At 46.0% G+C, this 20,368-nt stretch overlaps 1 protein-coding gene across 3 annotated transcripts in view; it reads left to right on the top strand.

Moving 5' to 3' along the window:
- Positions 1-506: 506 nt before the first annotated feature.
- The window catches only part of SHISA9 (shisa family member 9), a 339,015-nt gene continuing 319,153 nt past the window's right edge, over positions 507-20,368 (top strand). For 2 of the 3 annotated variants that reach the window (XM_030798016.1, XM_030798015.1), the window contains exons 1-2: positions 507-1,466; positions 15,529-15,656. In XM_030798016.1, the coding sequence (XP_030653876.1) occupies positions 781-1,466; positions 15,529-15,656 (814 nt within the window). In that variant the 5' untranslated portion in view covers positions 507-780. Of the gene's footprint in view, positions 1,467-7,318; positions 8,394-15,528; positions 15,657-20,368 lie in introns of those variants that run through there. The other variant, XM_030798017.1, reaches the window with a different exon arrangement.

Here is a 20,368-nt window from a genome sequence, read left to right as displayed (position 1 = left end):
TGGGAGGGGCGATCCTGACCCGACTGCACCCAGTCTGTCTTGGAGTGAAAGCCATCTAGTCTGCCCCATCCTCTCCGAGTCATCCTTCCCCTGATGGACAGATTTCCGCCGCCGCTCCTGCACACGCACCAGTGAAAAAAACTACGAGCTGAGCCGCCTCTGCGCTCTGGACAGGGCTGAGCCGCGCCTCCTACCCAGAGAGGGCGCGGGAGGTCCCGCCGCGGTTTTCCACCTGCCGGGAAATCCGAGAGGCTCCTCTAGCCTCGGCGGCTGCCGAGCTCGCTCTTCCCCGCCCGCTCGCCTGGCTCAGCTCTGCACGCCCCTCAGCTAGCTCCCGCTCGAGTCACCTCTCCCCGCGCCCCCGCCCCTCTAGAGCTCGCGCCCGCCCCCCCCACACCCGCGCCTCCTCTGCCCGCCCTCCTCCCCTCCCCCTTCCCTCCTGCCCTCCCTTCATTCCACAAGTGTCGCTTCGCTCTCTCCAGCGCACTTGGCGAGCTGAAGAGGTGAGAGGGATACTGCGAGAGGGCTCGGGGCGGCCAGTCCGGGGCTGCCGGCCAAGGCTAGGCGCTGCCAGCCCCATTCTCCTCTGCTCTCCACCCCCGCCTCACCCAGTGGCCGGCCGGACCTGCACCCCGCGCTTGCCCCCGCTCATCCTCCCCCCGCCCGGCCAGGCGCGCTCCTCCCCGGCCGGCCCCTCGGCGCGCGGCGCGCTGGAGGCGAACGCGGGCTGAGGGGAGCGCAGTGGCCGCAGACCACCGAGCGCCCCGCGCCGTTCCCTGCATGTGCGGCCCGCGGCGGCTCGCAGCCCCCGGCAGCAGCCTCGGCAGCTTCGGCCGCGCCTCGAGAGGCGGCCGCAGCGGCTCCAGCGGCGGCCAAGCGGCCGAGCCCGGGCTGGGAGACACCATGCGCCGCGTCCTCCGTCTGCTCCTCGGTTGCTTCCTCACCGAGCTGTGCGCCCGCGTGTGCCGGGCGCAGGAGCGAGCGGGGCACGGGCAGCTGGCGCAACTGGGCGGCGTGTTGCTGCTGGCGGGGGGCAACCGCTCCGGGGCCTCCTCCGGAGAGGCCAGCGAGGGCGCCGAGGCATCGGACGCGCCCCCGACCCGGGCGCCCACGCCAGACTTCTGCCGGGGTTACTTCGATGTCATGGGCCAGTGGGACCCGCCGTTCAACTGCAGCTCGGGCGACTTCATCTTCTGCTGCGGGACTTGTGGCTTCCGGTTCTGCTGCACGTTTAAGAAGCGGCGACTGAACCAAAGCACCTGCACCAACTACGACACGCCGCTCTGGCTCAACACCGGCAAGCCCCCCGCTCGCAAGGACGACCCCTTGCATGACCCCACCAAGGACAAGACCAACCTGATCGTCTACATCATCTGCGGGGTGGTGGCCGTCATGGTGCTCGTGGGCATCTTCACCAAGCTGGGGCTGGAGAAAGCGCACCGGCCCCAAAGGGAGCACATGTCCAGGTGGGCTGCCTCCCTTTCGCCCTCCCCTCGGGGCTTCGCTCTCCCTGCTCTCTCCTCCCCACCTTCCCCCAGGCAATGGCGCTCCCCACGGTCCCCGCTCCCCGCATCCCAGCCTCTCCGCTGGGGGATGTCACCGGGAAGCCAACTTCGGCTTGGAGCGCGGAGAAGGGGCGCTGGGCTCGGCACAGGTGTGGGTCTGAGCGTGTGCGTGTGGTGTGTGTGTGTGTGTGTGTGACTCTGCTCCCTCGCCCTCTGGCCGCCTCCTCCCGCTGGTGATTGAGGCGGACTTGAGACACATAGTCTGGGAGCCCATGGCCCTCAAGTCTTGGGATTTGGGGAGAGGGTCCATGGCACCCCTCGGATTCCAGGTGCTAGCTATTTGGTAAACAGGGGCAGGCGAGCCCGAAAGGGGAGGGGGGCGTGTGTGAGCCCGAGCGCGCGTGTGTGAACGAGGGAGGGTCAGAGTGAGTGCCGCCTGCAACTCGTACGAGTCGCGGAAAGGAGACGAGGGAGGTGGAGTGAGGGGAGAGCGAGAACAAAAGCCTTGCTTGGAGCGGCCGCCTCGCTTTCCCAGAGCCTCGCGGTCCCTGGATTTGGGACCTCAGCTGCCCCCGCGCCTTTACCCACCTCATCCCTCTCTCTGGCCACCGCCTCTCCCTGCCCAGGGCCGTGGCCATTGCTACAGATTGAGCCCCTTGCCCTGGCTGGCGTGGACTCCGGGGGCCCGAGCCCCCTCCTCGTGCGCCCTCACTTCCAAGCACCCTGATTTCGTCAACTTTCGGGTTTGCCTTGTTCATTATGCAAGCCCCAGCACCAGCTAGTTGCAGCAGATGGGAGAAGGCTTTGGGGGATTAATGGAGCTATGTGCCATTTGCTTTTTTTTTTTTTTTTCTTTTAAGTGTCTAAATCGATTCGCAAACTCCGTAACTTTGGAGGCGGAGGACGCAGCCACTAGGAGCACTAAGCCCCCGGCCGCGGGAGAGGCTGGGGGTTGGCGTGAGGTCCGGGCGGGCGGGGTGGAAGGAGCGACTAGCGGCCTGCGAACAGCTGGATGGTTGGGGCATAAGCTTTAACTGTCCCCTTTCCGAGTCTGGGCAACGAAGTCGCTGTGTTTTCCTCTCACCTCTCCCCACCCCTTCTTCCGCGCCCCCTCTGCCGGGGGCCTGTGTGTGCGCGCGCGTGTGTGCATGCGCTCCGTGTGATGCCTAAAAAATCTGAACAAAGAGACCCACCAAAAATAGGCAAAGGAACATCACCACCTCACTAGTAATTATTTTCTATTTATACGCAGAGTATCCGATGAGATTTTTTTTTTTTTCTCAGAGAGAAGAGATTTTGGGGGAAGAGGTGAGGAAGTTCTCGGTTTGGGTCAGCAGGGAGCTGTGGGTGGATGGTGGGGTCTTGCTGCACAGAAGTAAGCTCCGAGGGGCTTCAAAGAAACCCTGACCTATTAAAGGAGTAAAGCTCTGGCCCCGCCCACCTGCCACAACCACAGGGTGTCCTGTCCCCAGCCCCACCGGCCAGGCCAGTCCCTGTTAATTCCCGGGTCTGTGTTAAGATGAGGGGAGAAGTAGTCTCAGGACTGCAGCAGCGGGTATCGCCTTGGTAGGGAAAGATTGACTCCGAGACAGGTAGGCTGCCTTGCAGATTTGGTTAACTACTGCTGAAATCTGCACCAAGCCCTGTCCTCGCGAACCAGCTCTTTAAAGAGGCCTCCTTGATGGTTGGCCAGACGGGGGGTGAGCAGGTGGGGAGAGGAGCTAACCTTTGGGCATCTGTGGGAGAAAATGATGCTAGATCAGCCCTCTTTGATCTGGGCGTTCTGGTGACAGCTCTCTACCAGTTACCCAAGGGCCCAACTTCCTGGTCCTGCCCCAATGCAGCTCTGCTGGGGGAAAAATGACCACAGCTGAGCGGGTTGCAGCTACTTTCTTCTGCAGGTATAGGGAGGGTCGGCCTGGTGGCAGAATCTAGGGGACCCAGTCCTAGGCTACCACAGCCTCAACACAGGTCCTCCCAGTGTACGTTTTTTGAGAATTCCAGAATGGAGTGGAAGTGCATACTCCTGAAAAGAGAGTTGTTGATTTTTACTGGCAGCTTCTGAGGTATGCTTTTCAACTGTAACTGCTGTGTAGTATTAACTAGAATGTTTTATTAAAAAAACCCTGTCACCAGGGGTCCCACCCTAGGCTACTTAGATCTAAGTCTCTAGGGTGGGACCTGAGCATCTGTATTTTTTTTTTTTTTTTTGTATTTTTAGTAGAGACAGGGTGTCACCATGTTGGCCAGGCTGGTTTTGAACTCCTGGCGTCCAGTGATCCTCCCACCTCAGCCTCCCAAAGTGCTAGGATTACAGGCATGAGCCACTTTGCCCGGTTGCATCTGCACCTTGAAAAGCTCTCCAGGTGATGCTAATGTGTAGCCAATCACTGTTAAGGAAAAGGAACTAATGCCTGCTGAGCACTGTACAGGGAGCCAGGCACTGTACTGGGTGTGTGGGTGTGTGCGTGTGTGTGTGTGTGCAAGTAAACACTCTCATTTAGTTCTCACAACTATCTTATGGGACAGGTACTATTTTAATATTCATATACATGCAAGAAAATCATGGCTCAGGTGAGGTGCTGTGTCCAAGGTCACACAGTTAGGAAATTGTGCATTATCAGTTTCCCGGTTTTAATTGTGTCTGGGACAGATGTTTTCAGATTGAATAAATGTCAGGATCTGGGACAGTGTCCTAAAATGCAGATTCTTGAGTTCTATCCGCAGAGATTGTGAATCAGTAGGTTCTGGGTGGGCCCGAGAAATCTTCATTTAACAACCCCCACTCCCCTAATGGCTCTGAGATAAAGTGGTCCACACTTGGGGAAACACTGGTCTTGGGTTTGGGGATATTTCACAGGGTTGAGGGATGGATAAATTAATCTAGTAGAAAGGAGAGGAGCCACTGTGAATCTCTTATTTTGTTTGCATTTTTTTTTTTTTTGAGACAGAGTCTCGCTCTGTCACTCAGGCTGGAGTGCAGTGGCAGGATCTCTGCTCACTGCAACCTCCGCCTCCCAGGTTCAAGTGATTCTCCTGCCTCAGATTCCTGACTGGCTGGGACTACAGGTGTGCATCACCACGTCCGGCTAATTTTTTTGAATTTTTAGTAAAGACAGTGTTCCACCTGGCCTGGGGTTGGCCAGGCTGGTCTCAAACTCCTGACCTCATGCGATCCTTCCACCTCTGCCTCCCAAAGTGCTGGAATTACAGGCATGAGCCACTGTGCCTGGCCGTATTTGCATTCTGTTGCTTGTTTCTCAACGTATGTAAGCTTTCTGTGGTGCTGGGGCTGCCCCAGGTACCTGCCAAATGCATCCTGGGCTGCTTACACAGTTAACCACTTGGAGTCCCAGCTATGGCAATTGACTCAGTAGCCTTTGCCGGATTGTGCCAAGGGATGCTCCAGTGGGTGTCAACATGCCAAGCTTGGCATATGAGAGGCTGCTATGACGCAAAGCAGCTTCCAGGTGAAATTAACCTGCCAGTCACAGCCTCTTAATTTTTGTCTGGAGCTGCAAGGGGCCCTGAATGGGGGTTTGTTCTCATTCAGACTGAAAGCATATTCTCTTGAAAGACATAAAGCATGTTGTCGCACCCCCATTATAAACTTTGCCTCTAGTGACCAGTAAACTTGGGTTTTGCTGCAGAGGCCTCCAAGATACCAGTTTGCGGGTTCAGAGGCCTGGGCCTGTGACCTGCTTGCTTCTGGGCTAATTAGGGCTGAGAAAAGGAGAAAGACAACAATTCCAGGAAGCGGTGGGGGGAGGCTTGTATGGGATCTTGTAAGAACAGAACAAACGCCCATTGAGCAGCCACAGTCAGTCACTATTTATTAGAATAAATGACTGCACATGGCAGCCAGCTGTGGATACCAAACCATGTAGACATGCTTTGCTTGATCTGCAAGGTATTTCTACGTAGGTGTTTTTATTTTTAAGTTTTCCTCAATTTTGTGTTGTGAAAAGTTTTAAACATACAAAAAAAACCTTGAAAAATCATAAAATAGCTTCACTATATCCTTTATCTAGATGAGGATTTCTCAACCTTGGCACTATTGACTGGAGAATCCTGTGTTGTGTGGGGCTGTCCTGGGCATGGCAAGATATTTGGCAGTGTCTCTGGTCTCTGCCCACTGATGCTGGTAGCATACACTCCACACCCCAGTTGTGACAGTGAAAAATGTCATCTAAGGGCAAAACTGGCCCCAGTTGAGAACCACTAACTTAGATTGAACAATTATTAGTATTTTGTCATAGTTGCTTTATTGCTCACACACTCTCTCCATATTTTTTTCTTTCCCTTCTCCTTCCCTCCATCCCCCTTCCCCCTTCCCTCCTTCCCTCCCTCCCTCCTTTCTTTTTTCCTTCCTTCCTTATTTCCTTCCTTCCTCTCTTCCTTTCTTCTCTTCTTCCTTTCCCTCCCTCCCTCCTTCCCTCCATCCTCCTTCCCCCCTTCCCTTCCTCTGTCCCTCCCTCCCTCCCTCCTTCCCTCCCTCCCTTCCCTCCTTGCTTCCTTCCTTCTTTCTTTCCTCTCTTCCTTCCTTCTTCCCTTCCTCCCCTCCTTTCTTCTGTCTTCTTCCCTTCCTCCCTTCTTTCCTTCTTTTTTCCTCCCTCCCTTCCTTCTTCCCTTCTCCCTTCCTTTTCTCCCTTCTCTTTCCTTCCTTCCCCTCCCCTCTTCTCGTCTTCTTCCCTTCCTCATTTTCTTCCTTCCCTTTTCCCCTCCCTCCCTTTCTTCTTTCTTTCTTGGCTGAAACATGTGAAAATAAGTTGCAGACATGACAGTCCTTAATATCTCAGCATGGGGCTTTCCTGAGAGCAAGGACATTCTCCTACACAGCACAATTCCATTATCACACCCAGGAAAAAGAACAAAAATCCCATAATATCATCAGACATGCAGTCATTTAAAAATTTCTCACTCGCACAAAGAAATGTCTTTTAAAGCTTGGTTTTGCACGTCAGGACCCGGCTCATTGTATTTGGCTGTGAAATCTCTTTAGTCTCTATTATGCATGGTGTTTTAAAACCAAGTGAGACTCAGTTGCCAACATTTACAAACTGGGAGATCTCATGCAGAAATCCAGATTCCTGATTTCTCATGAGAACTCAGTGGGTCTGGTGACATTGGATCTGCATTTTCACACAGCAGCTATTGGTTGCCACTAAGTGATGACTGCCCCCTTCAGGAAGCTCTTGGGTTCATCTCAGTCACCACCTCCACCCGATTCACTCTGTTATGTTAAGTGCAGCCCCTAGAGAGTCAGTCAAGTTGGTCTGAATATCGCAGACTCCAGTCAGATGGCCTGAGATTCAATCTCAGCTCAGCCACTTAATAGCTGTGTGACCTTGGGAAGGTTGCTTCACCTCTCTGAGTCTCAGACTCTTGTCTGCAGGTGGAGGATTCACTGAGACAGGGCTTGGAAAACAATGAGCACAGAACCTGTCACATGGCTACTGCTCAGCAACTATTAACCTTTTATCACTATCCTTATTATTGAAATTTTTTACCTCTTGTCTACTGAAGAGAATTATGTTGTCATCTGGATCTCAGTAACTAACGCTTGCTCTGCTATATTTATTTAACTGTGTGACATTGACCAAGTCTCCTAACCTCTCTGGACTTGCCTTTGAATCTGAGTGGGAGGGGCTGGCAGGTGCAGAATAGGAGGGAGGGTCTATATGTGACTACATTAAATACATTGCAAAGTGTTGGCCTAAGTGGTGTTGAAAAATCCTTGTTGGTTTTGCAATTTTGCCATAAGCTTATGTGTAAATTCTCATTTAATTTCACACCCTTCCCCCATGAGGTAGGCTCTATGACAATCTGCTGTTTACGGAGGCACAGATTTCTTTCCAAGAGGATGAACCTGCCCCTGGTGAGTGGAGTGTCGGACTTCAAACCCGGACAGTCTGAGTGCTTGACCGCTAGGCTGCACTGTGTTTGAGAGCGAACCTGCAGGAATTCTAGACTTCTCAGATCACAAAGAAGTACATGATGCCCTGCAAACAACAGCGCATGCATCGGAGCCAGTTCAAGAAGCTACCATAAGATGAAGACTAGGAATGCTTTCTATATCGGCCCGGGCAGGCCCAGATGTCTTGGTGGAGGCGTTGGTGAGAAATGACCTTGGGGACAGAAGCGCATGTTTGAAGCTCTCTACACTTGAAGCCAGTAGGGAACACATGTCATTATTTTGTCCACCTTCAAACAGAATTGGAAATCCAAGTGGCAAATGGCAGAGCAGGGTCCTGTGTGTTTTTAAAACATGCTTCAGAAGAACTGGCACCCCTTGCAAAGAAATAGCAACAAACAATGATAAATGCACCTCCTCCTCTTGCCTTTTGCCTTCCAATTTCTCTCCTGCCTCCCATTTTTCTATGCATTTGTGGTTATCCTGAGGCTTTGACCAGCTTCCCAGGCTGGAGAAGTCCATGTGTGCATGCATCTACTGTTGGCCACAGAAAAGTCTTAATTTATTTTTCTTTGCAGGGTATGTTGACTTCTCTTTGGGCACTGAGTCCTTGCATTTTAAAAATCAACTTCATTGAAAGATAATTTACACAATAAAATGCACACATTGTAAGTGTATAGTTTGATGAGCTTGGACAAATGTCTACACCTGTGTAACCATTACTCTAGAAAGCTCACTCATGCCCATTGCCCTTGCATTTTTGAAAAATAAATGATGCTTCTTGTGCAAGAAGAAGTGCTCAGGAACTCTATTCAAGTGTTTAAAAGTCAACACATAGATTGGACATTGGGATACCTGGAGGCTTTGAATCAAGATACTGGGACTCTGAGTTCTGTTTGGAAATATTGGTGTCATATATTTATCATTGTAATTGGAAAGAAAAGAGATGCACCATTTTCTTCTTGTTCCTTGGATAAGCTAAGCTCATTCTCACCTCAGAGCTGTTGCACTGGCCCTTGTGTGGCTGGTCCCTCCTCATCACCAGGGTCCCAGCTCCAATGTCATCTTCTCTGAGAAGCCATCCCTGACTAGGCTTAGTCGCTTCCCACCCCAGCCTGACACACTCCATCACCCAGCCAGTGTTATTTGCTTCATTTTTACATTATGGTCTAAAATTAACTTGCTAATTTACTGGTTTACTAGTTTATTATGTGTCTCCTTCCATTATCCCTCCCCTTCCCTCCTTCCCTTCCCCTTCCTTCCTTCCCTCCCTCCCTCCCTCCTTTCCTTTCTTCCTTCCTTTCTTCCTTCCTTCCTTCCTTCCTTCCTTCCTTCCTTCTCTTTCTTTCTTTCTTTCTTTCTTTTCTTTCCCTTCTTTTCTTTTCTTTTCTTTTCTTTTCCTCCCTTTCTTTCTTTCTTTCTTTCTTTCTTTCTTTCTTTCTTTCTTTCTTTCTTTCTTTCCCTTCTTTCTTTCCTTTCTTTCTTGACACAGTCATACTCTGTCACCCAGGCTGGAGTGCATTGGGATGCTCTTGCCTCACTACAATCCCTGCCTCCTGGGTTCTAGGGATTCTTCTGCCTCAGCCTCCCAAGTACCTGGGACTACAGGCACCCACCACGATGCCAGGCTAATTTTTGTATTTTTATTAGAGACAGGGTTTCACCATGTTGGCCAGGCTGGTCTCGAACTCTTGACCTCAAGTGATCTACCCGCCTTGGCCTCCCAAAGTGTTGGGATTACAGGCATGAGCCACTGCACCTGGCCCTTTTATTATCATTTATAGTAAGACACACAGGGACCACAATTGTCTCTTTCTACTCCATAGTTGGATTTTGAGTGCCTAGTTCAGTATTTGGCAAGTAAGAGTTCTGCATTTGATATCCTGGTTTACCTGGCATAACAAAGTATCTCCAAATTCATTCATTCATTCATTCATTCGGTATTTACTGAACATTTAACTTATGCTCAGCACTATGCTGAGAGATATGAGATAACCGTGAATAGTACAAAAGCAATCCTGCCCTTGCAGAGCAAACAGCCAAATATCAGGAGACAGGTAACACACAAGGAAATGTACAAGAAAGTTGAGCTAGCACTTTTGTTAGTACTGGTTCTAGTACTAGCTTTCATAAGAAAGCACTGGTTCTAGTACTAGCTTTCAGTACTCTCTTGTGAAATTTTCAATGTTCAGTCATTTCAACCTCAAAAATGGCAACATAATTATGTTTCAACATAATTGTTGTTTTAAACAAACAATTATGTTTCAACATAATTCTCCTGAAATGGGTGGAAGGCTATCAAGAAAAAGTGTAGCTTCTGCTTCAGGTAACTGCAAGAGACAGGGTTCTCTAGAGAAACAGAACAAATATACAAAGAGATTCATTATAAGGAATTGGCAAGTCCAAAATCTCCAGAGCCTCTGTTCTTGTACAAGTCTGAAGGCCGACCGGCAGGAGAATTCTCTCTTTTTGGGGCAAAGGTCAGTGTTTTGTTCTATTCAGGCCTTCAGATGATTGGATGAGGCCCACTCGATTTAGAAGGGCAATCTATCTTACTGGCATTAGAATGCAACCTGTTTTACTCAGCTTACTGATTTAAATGTTAATCTATTTCAAGAGCACCCTCACAGAAACACCCAGAATAATGTTTGATCAAATATCTGGGCACCCCATGGCGCAGTCAAGTTGACAGATGACATTAACAATCACAGTACCGTTAGGGTCTTGTCACTCAGAATATGGCCTGTGAACCAGCAGCATTTTTATATTCTGGGAGCTTGGGCAGAATCTCAGGCCCCACCTCCTGCTTATTGATTAAGAATCTGCATTTTAACAAGATCCCCAGGTGATCTGGATGCACCTTAACATCTGAGAAGCACTCAAACTATGTGCCACAAACAAACGCGAAATTCTTAGGCATTTGTGTGGCTTGGAGCACATAGTTGGTTCTTTCTACTGTCTAATTCATTACATTTTTTCAGCACATCCCTGTCTATAAAATGTTTTTTATATGCACCCCAATGTATGCACATTTATAAGCATATGCATGACCCCACGAACAATGATTAAGTACATTATGAAGCATACATAAGGACAGAAATTTCAAACCAAGCTTGAGGGTGAAATAAATATTATTTGAAAACCTGTTGCTAATTGTGATGACTTCAAACTATCATTAGTTACTATCTCAATGCATAATGTACACTGAAGGGTGAAGTTTATCATTAATAAAAAGAATCTGGGTTTTAACCATTCCTCCTGAGCGTTTTCATTATTTTTATCTGACTTTGTTTTGATCTCAATAGACCGTCATTGTTTTACCCTTGTGAGAAGCTTTTGAAGAGAAGGGGAGGGGAGTCCAGTTTAGTGTTTTCTTGTGCTTGCATGATCAGTGCTATCTTCAGGCTGTGGTTTTGTTAAGAAGCGGGCATTTTTAAACCACGTGTCTGCTTTGTGATGGTTAGCCAGTTCAAAAGTATTAGGTTGGTGCAAGAGTAATTGCGGTTTTTGCCATTACTTTCAATGTCAAAAACCGCAATAACTTTTACCCCAAGCTGATAAATAATTTAATCTGTGCATCCCCTTCGGGGGCACATATAATTGCCATACAAGCAGCATATCCCAGCGACGGGAATGCTGGTGGTCATCTTCCTTGGTCCAAGTTTCCTGATTCCTGCCATCTTACATGGGCCTTCTGGGAGTGGGTGCCAGCATCAATACACATAACACCATACAAAAAAGTTCTGACATTTCCTTCCCCCATAGCAAATCGGTTTATGCAGACCCTGGAGTGAGGGAGCCGCACTTTAAAGATTCTTTGTCCAGGAAATGAAGGTCCCTAAAGACTTCATTTCTGCCGCACACTCTAGGATGGGCTGCCCTGGGGAAAAGTGTCCTTGGGCTTTTGGGCTGAAATTTCACAAACTTTGGTACTCAGGAGAAGCCCAGGGGATCTGCGGATGGCAGAACTGACCAAGTTCACAGTAGCCATTCTGATTACATACTTTGTTATCCTTTCAAAAGCCTGAATAGTTTGGAGTTTTGGGGCGCGGGAGAGTGGGGGACTCCTTAGAAAATCCGATAAAAGTGATGGCTTCTTGCTCGAGAAACATGCACAAACAAAATTTCTATCCAGTTTCAGAGGATTCAGCGATCCCCCGAAGCTCAGCATGAAGAGCCTGTTTACAAGTGAAAAAGGCAAGTTAGGTTTGGAAGGCCTCTGTCTTTTGTCTCAAAACTTTCTTTCACTGCAGCCCCTCTGAGTTTCAGACCCTGCTTATTGCACGGAGGTTGCAAGGAGCCCAAACTTTGATTTCAAAGACGTTCAGGATTGCATCTCCTCCCAATCCTGCGCTGCTTAGTGAGTTCACATGGGCAGTATTTCACTCTGTGAAACGGGTGCTGCTGATGGACACCATGTCACATGCCCCTGTTCGTTGGCCCTCTTCCAGTTCCATTGGCCTTCTTGCTTGTTCTCCGAATATCTCAGCTCTTTTCTGCCTCAGGGCCTTTGCACTTGCTATTCTTTCAGCCTGGAATGCTCTTCCCATCATCTTCACGTGTCCAACTCCTCACTGTTCAAGGCCCATCTCCAGTGTCACCCCATCACAAAGGCATTTCCTGATTTACACCAAATCTCTCCCTCCTTTCTGTGTATTTGTAATTTAAAAAAAAAGTATATAGTTCAGTGGTTTTTGGTATATTTAAAAAGTATACTTTAAAAAAGTATAGTATGCAATTCAGGAGTTTTTAATATATAGGTTGGTGCAAAAATAATTGCGGTTTTTGTCATTACTTCTTTTTTTTGGCGGGGGTGGGGGGCTGGTGGGGACTGAGTTTCACTCTTGTTGCCCAGCCTGGAGTGCAGTGGTGTGATCTCGGCTCACTGCAATCTCCACCTCCTGGGTTCAAGCAATTGTCCTGTCTCAGCCTCCTGAGTAGCTGGGATTACAGGTGCCCACCACCACGCCCAGCTAATTATTGTATTTTTAATAGAGATGGGGTTTCACCATGTTGGCCAGGCTGGTCTTGAAATCCTGACCTCAGGTGATCCACCTGTCTTGGGCTCCCAAAGTGCTGGGATTACAGGTGTGAACCACTGCAACCAGCCCATTTTTGTCGTTACTTCTAATGGCAAAAGTCGCAACTCTTTTTGAACCAACCCAATACTTACAAAGTTGTGCCACCATCATCACTACTTACTCCAAGTCCAGTGTCTAATTCTAATAAGGTTTTCATCACCCTTACAAAAACAATCCATATCCATTAGCAGCCACTTTCCTCTCCCCTCCCCGTGTCCCCTGGCAACCATGAATCTACTTTCCATCTTTATGGATTTGCCTGTTCTGGACATTGGATATCAATGGAATCATACAATGTATGGCCTTTTGCGTCTGGCCTCTTTCACTGGGAATAATATTTTCAAGATTCATTTATGTTGTAGCAGGTACTAGTGCTTCATTTCTTTGTATGGCTGGAGAATATTCCGTCTCCTGTAACACATCTCGTGCGTCCATTCATCAGCTGACGGCCATTTGGGTTGTTTCCACTTGTTGGCTAGTGTGGAAATTGCTGCTGTGTCCGAGGGTCTCTTGATCACATTACTCCTATTTATTTGATTTGTAGCCCTTGTTTATTTATTTCTGTTTTTTTTTTTTAGTAGAGATGGGGGTTTCAGCATGTTGGTCAGGCTGGTCTCGAACTCCTGACCTCGTGATCTGCCCGACTCAGCCTCCCAAAGTGCTGGGATTACAGGCGTGAGCCACCGCGCCCAGTCATTTATCTACTTAACATGTTTATTTATTTATTTATTTATTTAAATCTTCTCCCATAGAATATAAGCTCCAGGAAGGCAGCAACCTTGTTCATCTTAGGCACTGCTGTATCTTCAGGGCCTTATATAGTGCATGGCACACAGTAGATGATAAATATTTGTTGAAACAATGAAAGAATGAGAGCTGTTGTTATTCTCTTGTGTCTTAGCGGACTCAATCTTTTCCTCTCATTCATGTGGGGCTCTTGCTGTTCTGGCTTCTCCCAACGCGGCTGTTGTGGGAAGCATGTGCACTAGTCTGCGTAAAGTCCCTATGTAACCTCTTTCTCACAGCTGAGATGTCTCCTTGCCAGCTCTAGTTCTTACCCCATCATTCCACTGCCCCGTGATCAACAGTTCCCCCATGCTCGGGGCCCCTGTGGCCTTAGCACAGTCTCAAATTTGAATGTGTAGGAGTTTCTCGCAGGTTGCTGGGTGAACTCCACCCCTGTAGTTTCTGACTCAGGAGGGCTGGATGGATCTGAAAATTTTTATCTTAACAAGTTCCCAGGCGACACTGCCAGGACACTGACACCATTGATAGGTGGACTGTGGTTTGAGAATTGCTGCTGTAGTGCGGTAAATTCCAGCAGACAGGCTAGGCCTGCTGAATTCATGGGTGGTCTGTGTGGGTTTCCCCCAAACAGCTCCTCTTCCTACTCTGTCTCCCAGTGTGTGGGCTTAGAGGGCTCTGGCCAGCTAAGGGCGTGGGGGTATATCCCCAAACACGGCAATTCTACTTGTGGGTTTGCACCCTGGAGAACTTCTCTGTGGTATGGAGAAGGCCGGTATGAAGATGTTTATTGGCCAGCTGCGGTGGCTCATGCTTGTAATCCCAAAACTTTGGGAGGTGGAGGTGGGAGAATCGCTTGAGGCCAGGAGTTTGAAACCAGCCTGGTCAACACAGTAAGACCCTGAGACCATGTCTCTACAAAAGAAAACAAATTAGCTGGGCGTGGTGGCATGTGCCTGTGGTCCCAGCTATTCAGGAGGCTGAGGAGTTCGAGGCTGCTGTGAGCCATGATCACACCATTGCACTCCAGCCTGGGTGACAGAGCAAGACCCTATCTGAAGAAAAAAAAAGATGTTTATTGCAGTGTTGTTTATCGGGGCTGGGGAGTTGTTGACCCTCTAGATGGCCATAATTATGGAAATGACAAGTGGGGCTGATAGTCTGCTGGTTTGCAATGATGGCAGCTGTTTGTAGCTGCCATCCATTCTGATGGGTTTCTGATGGGCCAGTTCCTCCACCGTACTAATTGTTGCATATGAAGACTCATTCTGGCAGGTAAGTGAAATGTGGGGATTGCATATGATGGAATATTATGCAGTGGCTGCAAGAGATGAAAGGGTTTCACATTCAGCATTATGGCTAATGCTCACGTGTGAACAAAGGAAGAAATGGAATGAGGTTTATGGTAAAAACACTGTTTATGTAAAAGACACACATATACAGTAATACCTACAAAAATATTATGTATCTTTCAAGGATATTCATATAATCTAAATAAACACATGATGGAGAGTAAAGAGAAAAAATGCATTGGTAGGTCTGATCTTGGGTGTGATATCTGTTTGACAGCTCTCTGGTCTGTTCTATGTATGACACTGAGGTTTTTTTTTTTTTTTTTTTTTTTTGCTAAGTTTACATCTAATCATGAAGGTCACTGTCATAGGTTGAATTGTGTCTCCATCCCCCTACACACTCCAAAAATACTCAGGCTCAAATTCTTGTGCCACAACTTACTGCCTCTGTGACCTTGAGCAGGTCGATTTGCCTCTCTGAGCCTTTGTTTACTCATCTGCAAGGAGTAATAATCCGCATAATGTGTTTTGTGCTGTTTTGTTTAGTTAAGACATGTAATGCGATTAGCATGGTGCCTGGCTTATGGCAAATACTCAATAAATGTTATCTACTGTTACTAATACTGGGCCATTGCTGTATATGAAGGGTTCGTATCTAGTGTTAGATATAAAGAGAGAACAAAATCTATGGACTGCAGACACATTACATGTATTCATCATTTAATCCTCTTAAAAACTCCGTGGGGTAGGTAGTCCTGTTATTACACGGCTGCTGTGAGAAGCATGTGCACTAGTCTGCATAAAGTCCCTGTGTAACCTCTAATTACAGTGATTTTATTTACTTATGTTTTTCTCTACTCCGCCCCTAACTAGAAAGGTGGATCCATGGAGTAATCCGCCTTGCCATTTGTTCATGGCTGCAGTACTTGGCGCATAGCAGCTGCCAATCATTGTGTTTTGAATGAACAGATTTAAATTCTTTCTTCTTTCAGGGCCCTTGCGGATGTCATGAGGCCACAGGGCCACTGCAACACTGATCACATGGAGAGAGACCTAAACATCGTTGTCCACGTCCAGCATTATGAGAACATGGACACGAGAACCCCCATAAATAATCTTCGTAAGTACAGCTGCATGAACCGTTTCCAGTCCCATGGGGTGACCTGAGCAGTGGTCACATTGCCAGATTTCGTGGAGCGTGCTTGGGTTAGTTAAGAGCTCTTTGTGGGCAAGTTAGAAGCTTTCTTTCATGTCTTTCGGATGAAGCTGAATTTAGCATCATCAGATGTCAGTTGGTTGCTTTCTTTGTTAAATGGCGATCCACTTGGTTGGTTTCACATGATTGATACTTTTAGCTACTAGACTGCTCGACTGGTTCATCTTGATTCATTTATTAACTAGATTAGTGGCCCTCTTGGTTGTTTCATCATGGTTGGGTACTTACTTAACCAATGGATTTTTGGGTTAGTTCATTTTAGCTAGTCAATCTGTTAGCCAATGGTCTACTCATTTATACATCTGCCTCCTGAGGTAGACCAGTTGTGACTTCTAGGTTTCATGCTGTTTTCAATTATGAAATACTAGTTCAGAAGAATTATGTCTATTATTTGTAAAGCTAGAGTTTCATAAAAATAATCCACAAAATATTGCGTGTGTAGGGGGTGCAGGGAGTGGGTATTGAATTTTGGTCCTGTTGATTTGAGGTTCCTCTGTATGATTCAACAGCAGCAAATTCGTTTCCATTGTTCTGCCAGGGGAAAAAAAAAACTGTGTTTGCTATTGTGTTTCAATAGGTATTTTTCACAGAGCATGATTGGGGATCTTGGTATACTCCCAAAGATTTTCTTTCCTTTCAAAGGTCTGTATATGCAATATACATCATGGAGCTGATGCTCTGACCTATGAGAATGGAGAAAAAATAAGATTGTTAATTTTGTGACAATAATATACTACTGTGGTTACCCCAGTAATTATGTTTTCAAGTAACCCCCATATTAAAATAATGTGGAGGGTTTGGTTTAAAATAACAAAAGCCAGACAATTTAAAGGATGCATTTAGTTGTGGCTGGAGGTTCCTGAAAACAGAAACAATTCTAATGTTGCACATTTTTACAGACTGGGTTGCCTTTGCTGAGGCTCCACTAGGAGTTGCCTGGGTGTGTTATTTGCTGAATCATAGTTTTGGACTGTTTGGTTGCAAATTCTTATGCTCGATGGGTAGAGGAAGAAGCCTGTGGAATTTGACCTAGGCAGTGTGAATTCTCTGATTCTGCCTAGTGATGATTTTTCATGGTTTGGAAATTGTTGCAGTGTGTTAGTAAAGTCAGTGTTTGCATGGTTTGAAAAATAGGCCACCAAATAGAATGTCTTAGGTTTAAATATATTAAAGAATTTAACATTATTAGTGAACTGGATCACAAAATGGTATGAGAAATAGCAACATTTTAGAACAAAATACACCAGCAAATGGAAGTTTTATGACCAAATCCCATAGCCCCCCAAAGATAGGGTAAATGGCATCAATTCTGACACAGCAGTTGCTGTGTCCAATTCTGGCTTTAATGGAAATGAGCACATTTTCTTTCAGTTGGCACTGGGAAATATGTTGAACCTAGTCTTGTGCTTCAGTCCCAAACATCATATATAAATGAACATGATCACAGGGCAGAGAAATTGAAAGGGTGTCAAGTCCTTGGCTATAAAAGGTGATTGCTAACAGGATTTTCCCTTGAAGTTCCAATCTCTAGGATGATTTTTGAATCAGCACTCAAATGAAATAACAAACTCATTGAAGTCACCTAAGTTTCATCATTCCATCAGGTGGGCAGGAAACCTTAATGAATGCTGCTTACATAAGGCATTTTCATTGAAAATTGTACTGAAAATGGATTACTGCTCAGAGATGGGTGTCCAGGGACAGAAGTCTCTTGCGCCAGGCTACTTTGGTTTATTTATGATTGTTGCATTTGGTCTATATTTGTGCCTAAGTAATCAGTGATCTTTTACATCAAGGGAGAAAGTGTCTCGTAATAGTCTACTGGGTAGGACTAGACTAGAGAATTCCTGGGAAGCTACAGGCGAGAATTCCAGAAGTCATGCGACAAACACTGCATTCTTACAAGAATTGCTGCAAATGTTAATTTTATACAATCCTTCCAGGTTGATCCAATTCTTCTTTACTAGCATTGTTGAGAATATCTGAATAACAAAAATAAGAAGCCTGTGACCTTTTCACTGGTTTATATTAATAAGCTTAATATATATAACACATTAATTCAGTAGCCAACAGTAATAATAGATTTCCTTGTTTATCTTTTTATTGATTTTCAGGAGCTACTTACATGTCATAGATACAGAAAAACATTTGTATGTTCAGATGAACAGATGATTTGAGGAGTGCATTGAGAGAATAGGACAAGATGACTGATATTAATCAGTTAAGGGTTTAAGAAGCCAAGCAGTCATCAGAGAACATTTTGATTGATAGCGAAGTAGAAGGGAAGGTATCCAGTCCGATAAATGGAAAATTAGACCAGCCCTTTGTGCCAGAACCAGAATGCACCCATTTAATATAAAACCCTTTCCTGGACGTTATAGGATCTACAAGGATTTACCATTACACAAATTGGAAAGAATGATGCATCTATTTGTGAAACACCAGGAAGGGCACGTCATGCTATTTTCAGTTCTTCACTGAACATCCAAGTTGTTAGATTTGACTGGGGTTTCACTAGTCTCAAGTTAAATGTCATTTTCATGTCTATTCAATCACCCACTCAACATTGCTTTAAGAGAATACTAATCTCCATCTATTTCTCTTCTTATCTTAATATTAACCTTACGTCTCTTTCTATTCTTTCCCTTAAGTTTTAGTCAAATGGTAAGATAATCAATAGCCAGGGTAGAGATCTGGATATTTGGGAGGAGGGCTATGGAGATAGACTTGGGTGAAGGCGAACTGCAAGGAAAGAGAAAATTTTTGTCAACCTTTCTACATTAATTTTCTGGGGTTGATTTTTCCTGTGATATATTGGACTTGCGTTTTTATCTAAAGATGGATTTTTCTTCAGCGGATGCTGTTCATGTTCTTTCCAGGCATTCAGTGATATTGCCTAAAAATATTTAGTCTGATAATCAAAAGGGCCTCAACCTCTTTGATTAACAGGATGTAGTTTCCTGTGAGATGGTGATTTTCTGCAAATGCTCCTCGGCTTCTATATAATTATCGTTTGTTTTTGAAGGCACATTTTGTCCTTAAGTGCTACGAACATACCCTGCCTCCCGCACCCCAAATTCCCTGGCTGCCAGTGATACCCCTCTCCCCGTTTTGGGGTGCAGGCTGCATGTAGGTTCCATTTGGTCTTCTTAAGGATGGAAGACGTGAGTGAGGGGCTGTGGCTACAGCCTGGATCAATGTTTCTGACTCATTTGTGTTCACAGCACACTTTTTGAAATACAGTTTTTGTTCCAAGTCGTGGGAGGGGGGAGGGATAGCATCAGGAGATATACCTAATGTAAATGACGAGTTAATGGGTGCAGCACACCAACATGGCACATGTATACATATGTAACAAACCTGCACGTTGTGCACATGTACCCTAGAGCTTAAAGTATATATATATATATATATATATATATATATATATATATATATATAAAAGAAATACAGTTTTTGTTTCGGAGTACTTTTAAAAATATTTACAGCAGAAAGGCTGCAAAGATAGTACCCAGAAAAATGAATAAGACCTACTGTTTGACAGCATAACAGGGTGACTGTAGTCAATAGTAACTTAACTGTAAGTTTTAAAATAACTTAAAGAGTGTCATTGGATTGTTTGTAACTGAAAGGATAGATGCTTGAGGGGATGGATGCCCCATTCTGCATGATGTGCTTATTTCACATTGCATGCCTGTGTGGAAACATCTCATGTACCCTACAAATATATACACCTACTATGTACCAGCAAACATAAAACAACAACAACAAAAGATAGTACACAGAGTTCTATATACTCCTCACCCACTCTCCCCAATAACAACATTTGACATCACCAAGGTACATTTGTCAAAGCTAAGAAATCGACATGAGTACATTCCTTTTTAGCTAAACTGTAGACATGTTTGGATTTTGCTAGTTTCTTCACTAATACTCCTTTTCTGTTCTAGAGTCCCATCCAGGATACCACGTTGTCTTTAGTAGAGCACACTTTGATCATAGCATTTTGGTTGCGCAGTATTGCGTAATGACGTGGTAAAGACAGAAAACAACACTAAACAAGCCAGAAGCAATTACAAAGCCTTTACTGCCACAGTGTAAAACGTGTTTCCTAGTGTCTATAAAAACATCTACATAAAATTACTCTCTTCGGGTCAGTGTTGGAATGGAACCAGTTGTTGGTCTGACTGTGCTCTTGCATATGTTCATAGGACAAAGACTTTCATATCCCATATACTCTTACAACCCCTGTTTGAACCTGGGTTATGCTATAAAATAAATCATGATGTTACATAATTCATTTTGCAGCATAACCTGAGCAAGTGAAGAGAAATGATGAATTGATGTTTTAGAACATAAAATCCATCAGAAAGAGCAGGATGCTATTCCAGCCGGTCACACCCTGACTCTCCTAGGACAGTTCCCAAATGGTTTTACAAGGAACCCCAAAGCAGACCTGTGGCTTAGTTTCTGAAGACGCTGTATAGCTCATATCTAGGACCATTTATGAGTCCATATTTACCGAGGCACCTGGGATGTCCTACACTTAACTTTTGAAAATATTCCTAAGTATTTTAACATATTTGGGAGATTGAGCATGGCTCAGACCTGTAGTC

The sequence above is a fragment of the Nomascus leucogenys genome, chromosome 18 (assembly GCF_006542625.1).
Source record: "Nomascus leucogenys isolate Asia chromosome 18, Asia_NLE_v1, whole genome shotgun sequence".
NCBI lineage: Eukaryota > Metazoa > Chordata > Mammalia > Primates > Hylobatidae > Nomascus > Nomascus leucogenys.
Note: the sequence above shows the minus strand (reverse complement) of the source record. Positions and strands in the feature narration are given on the sequence as shown.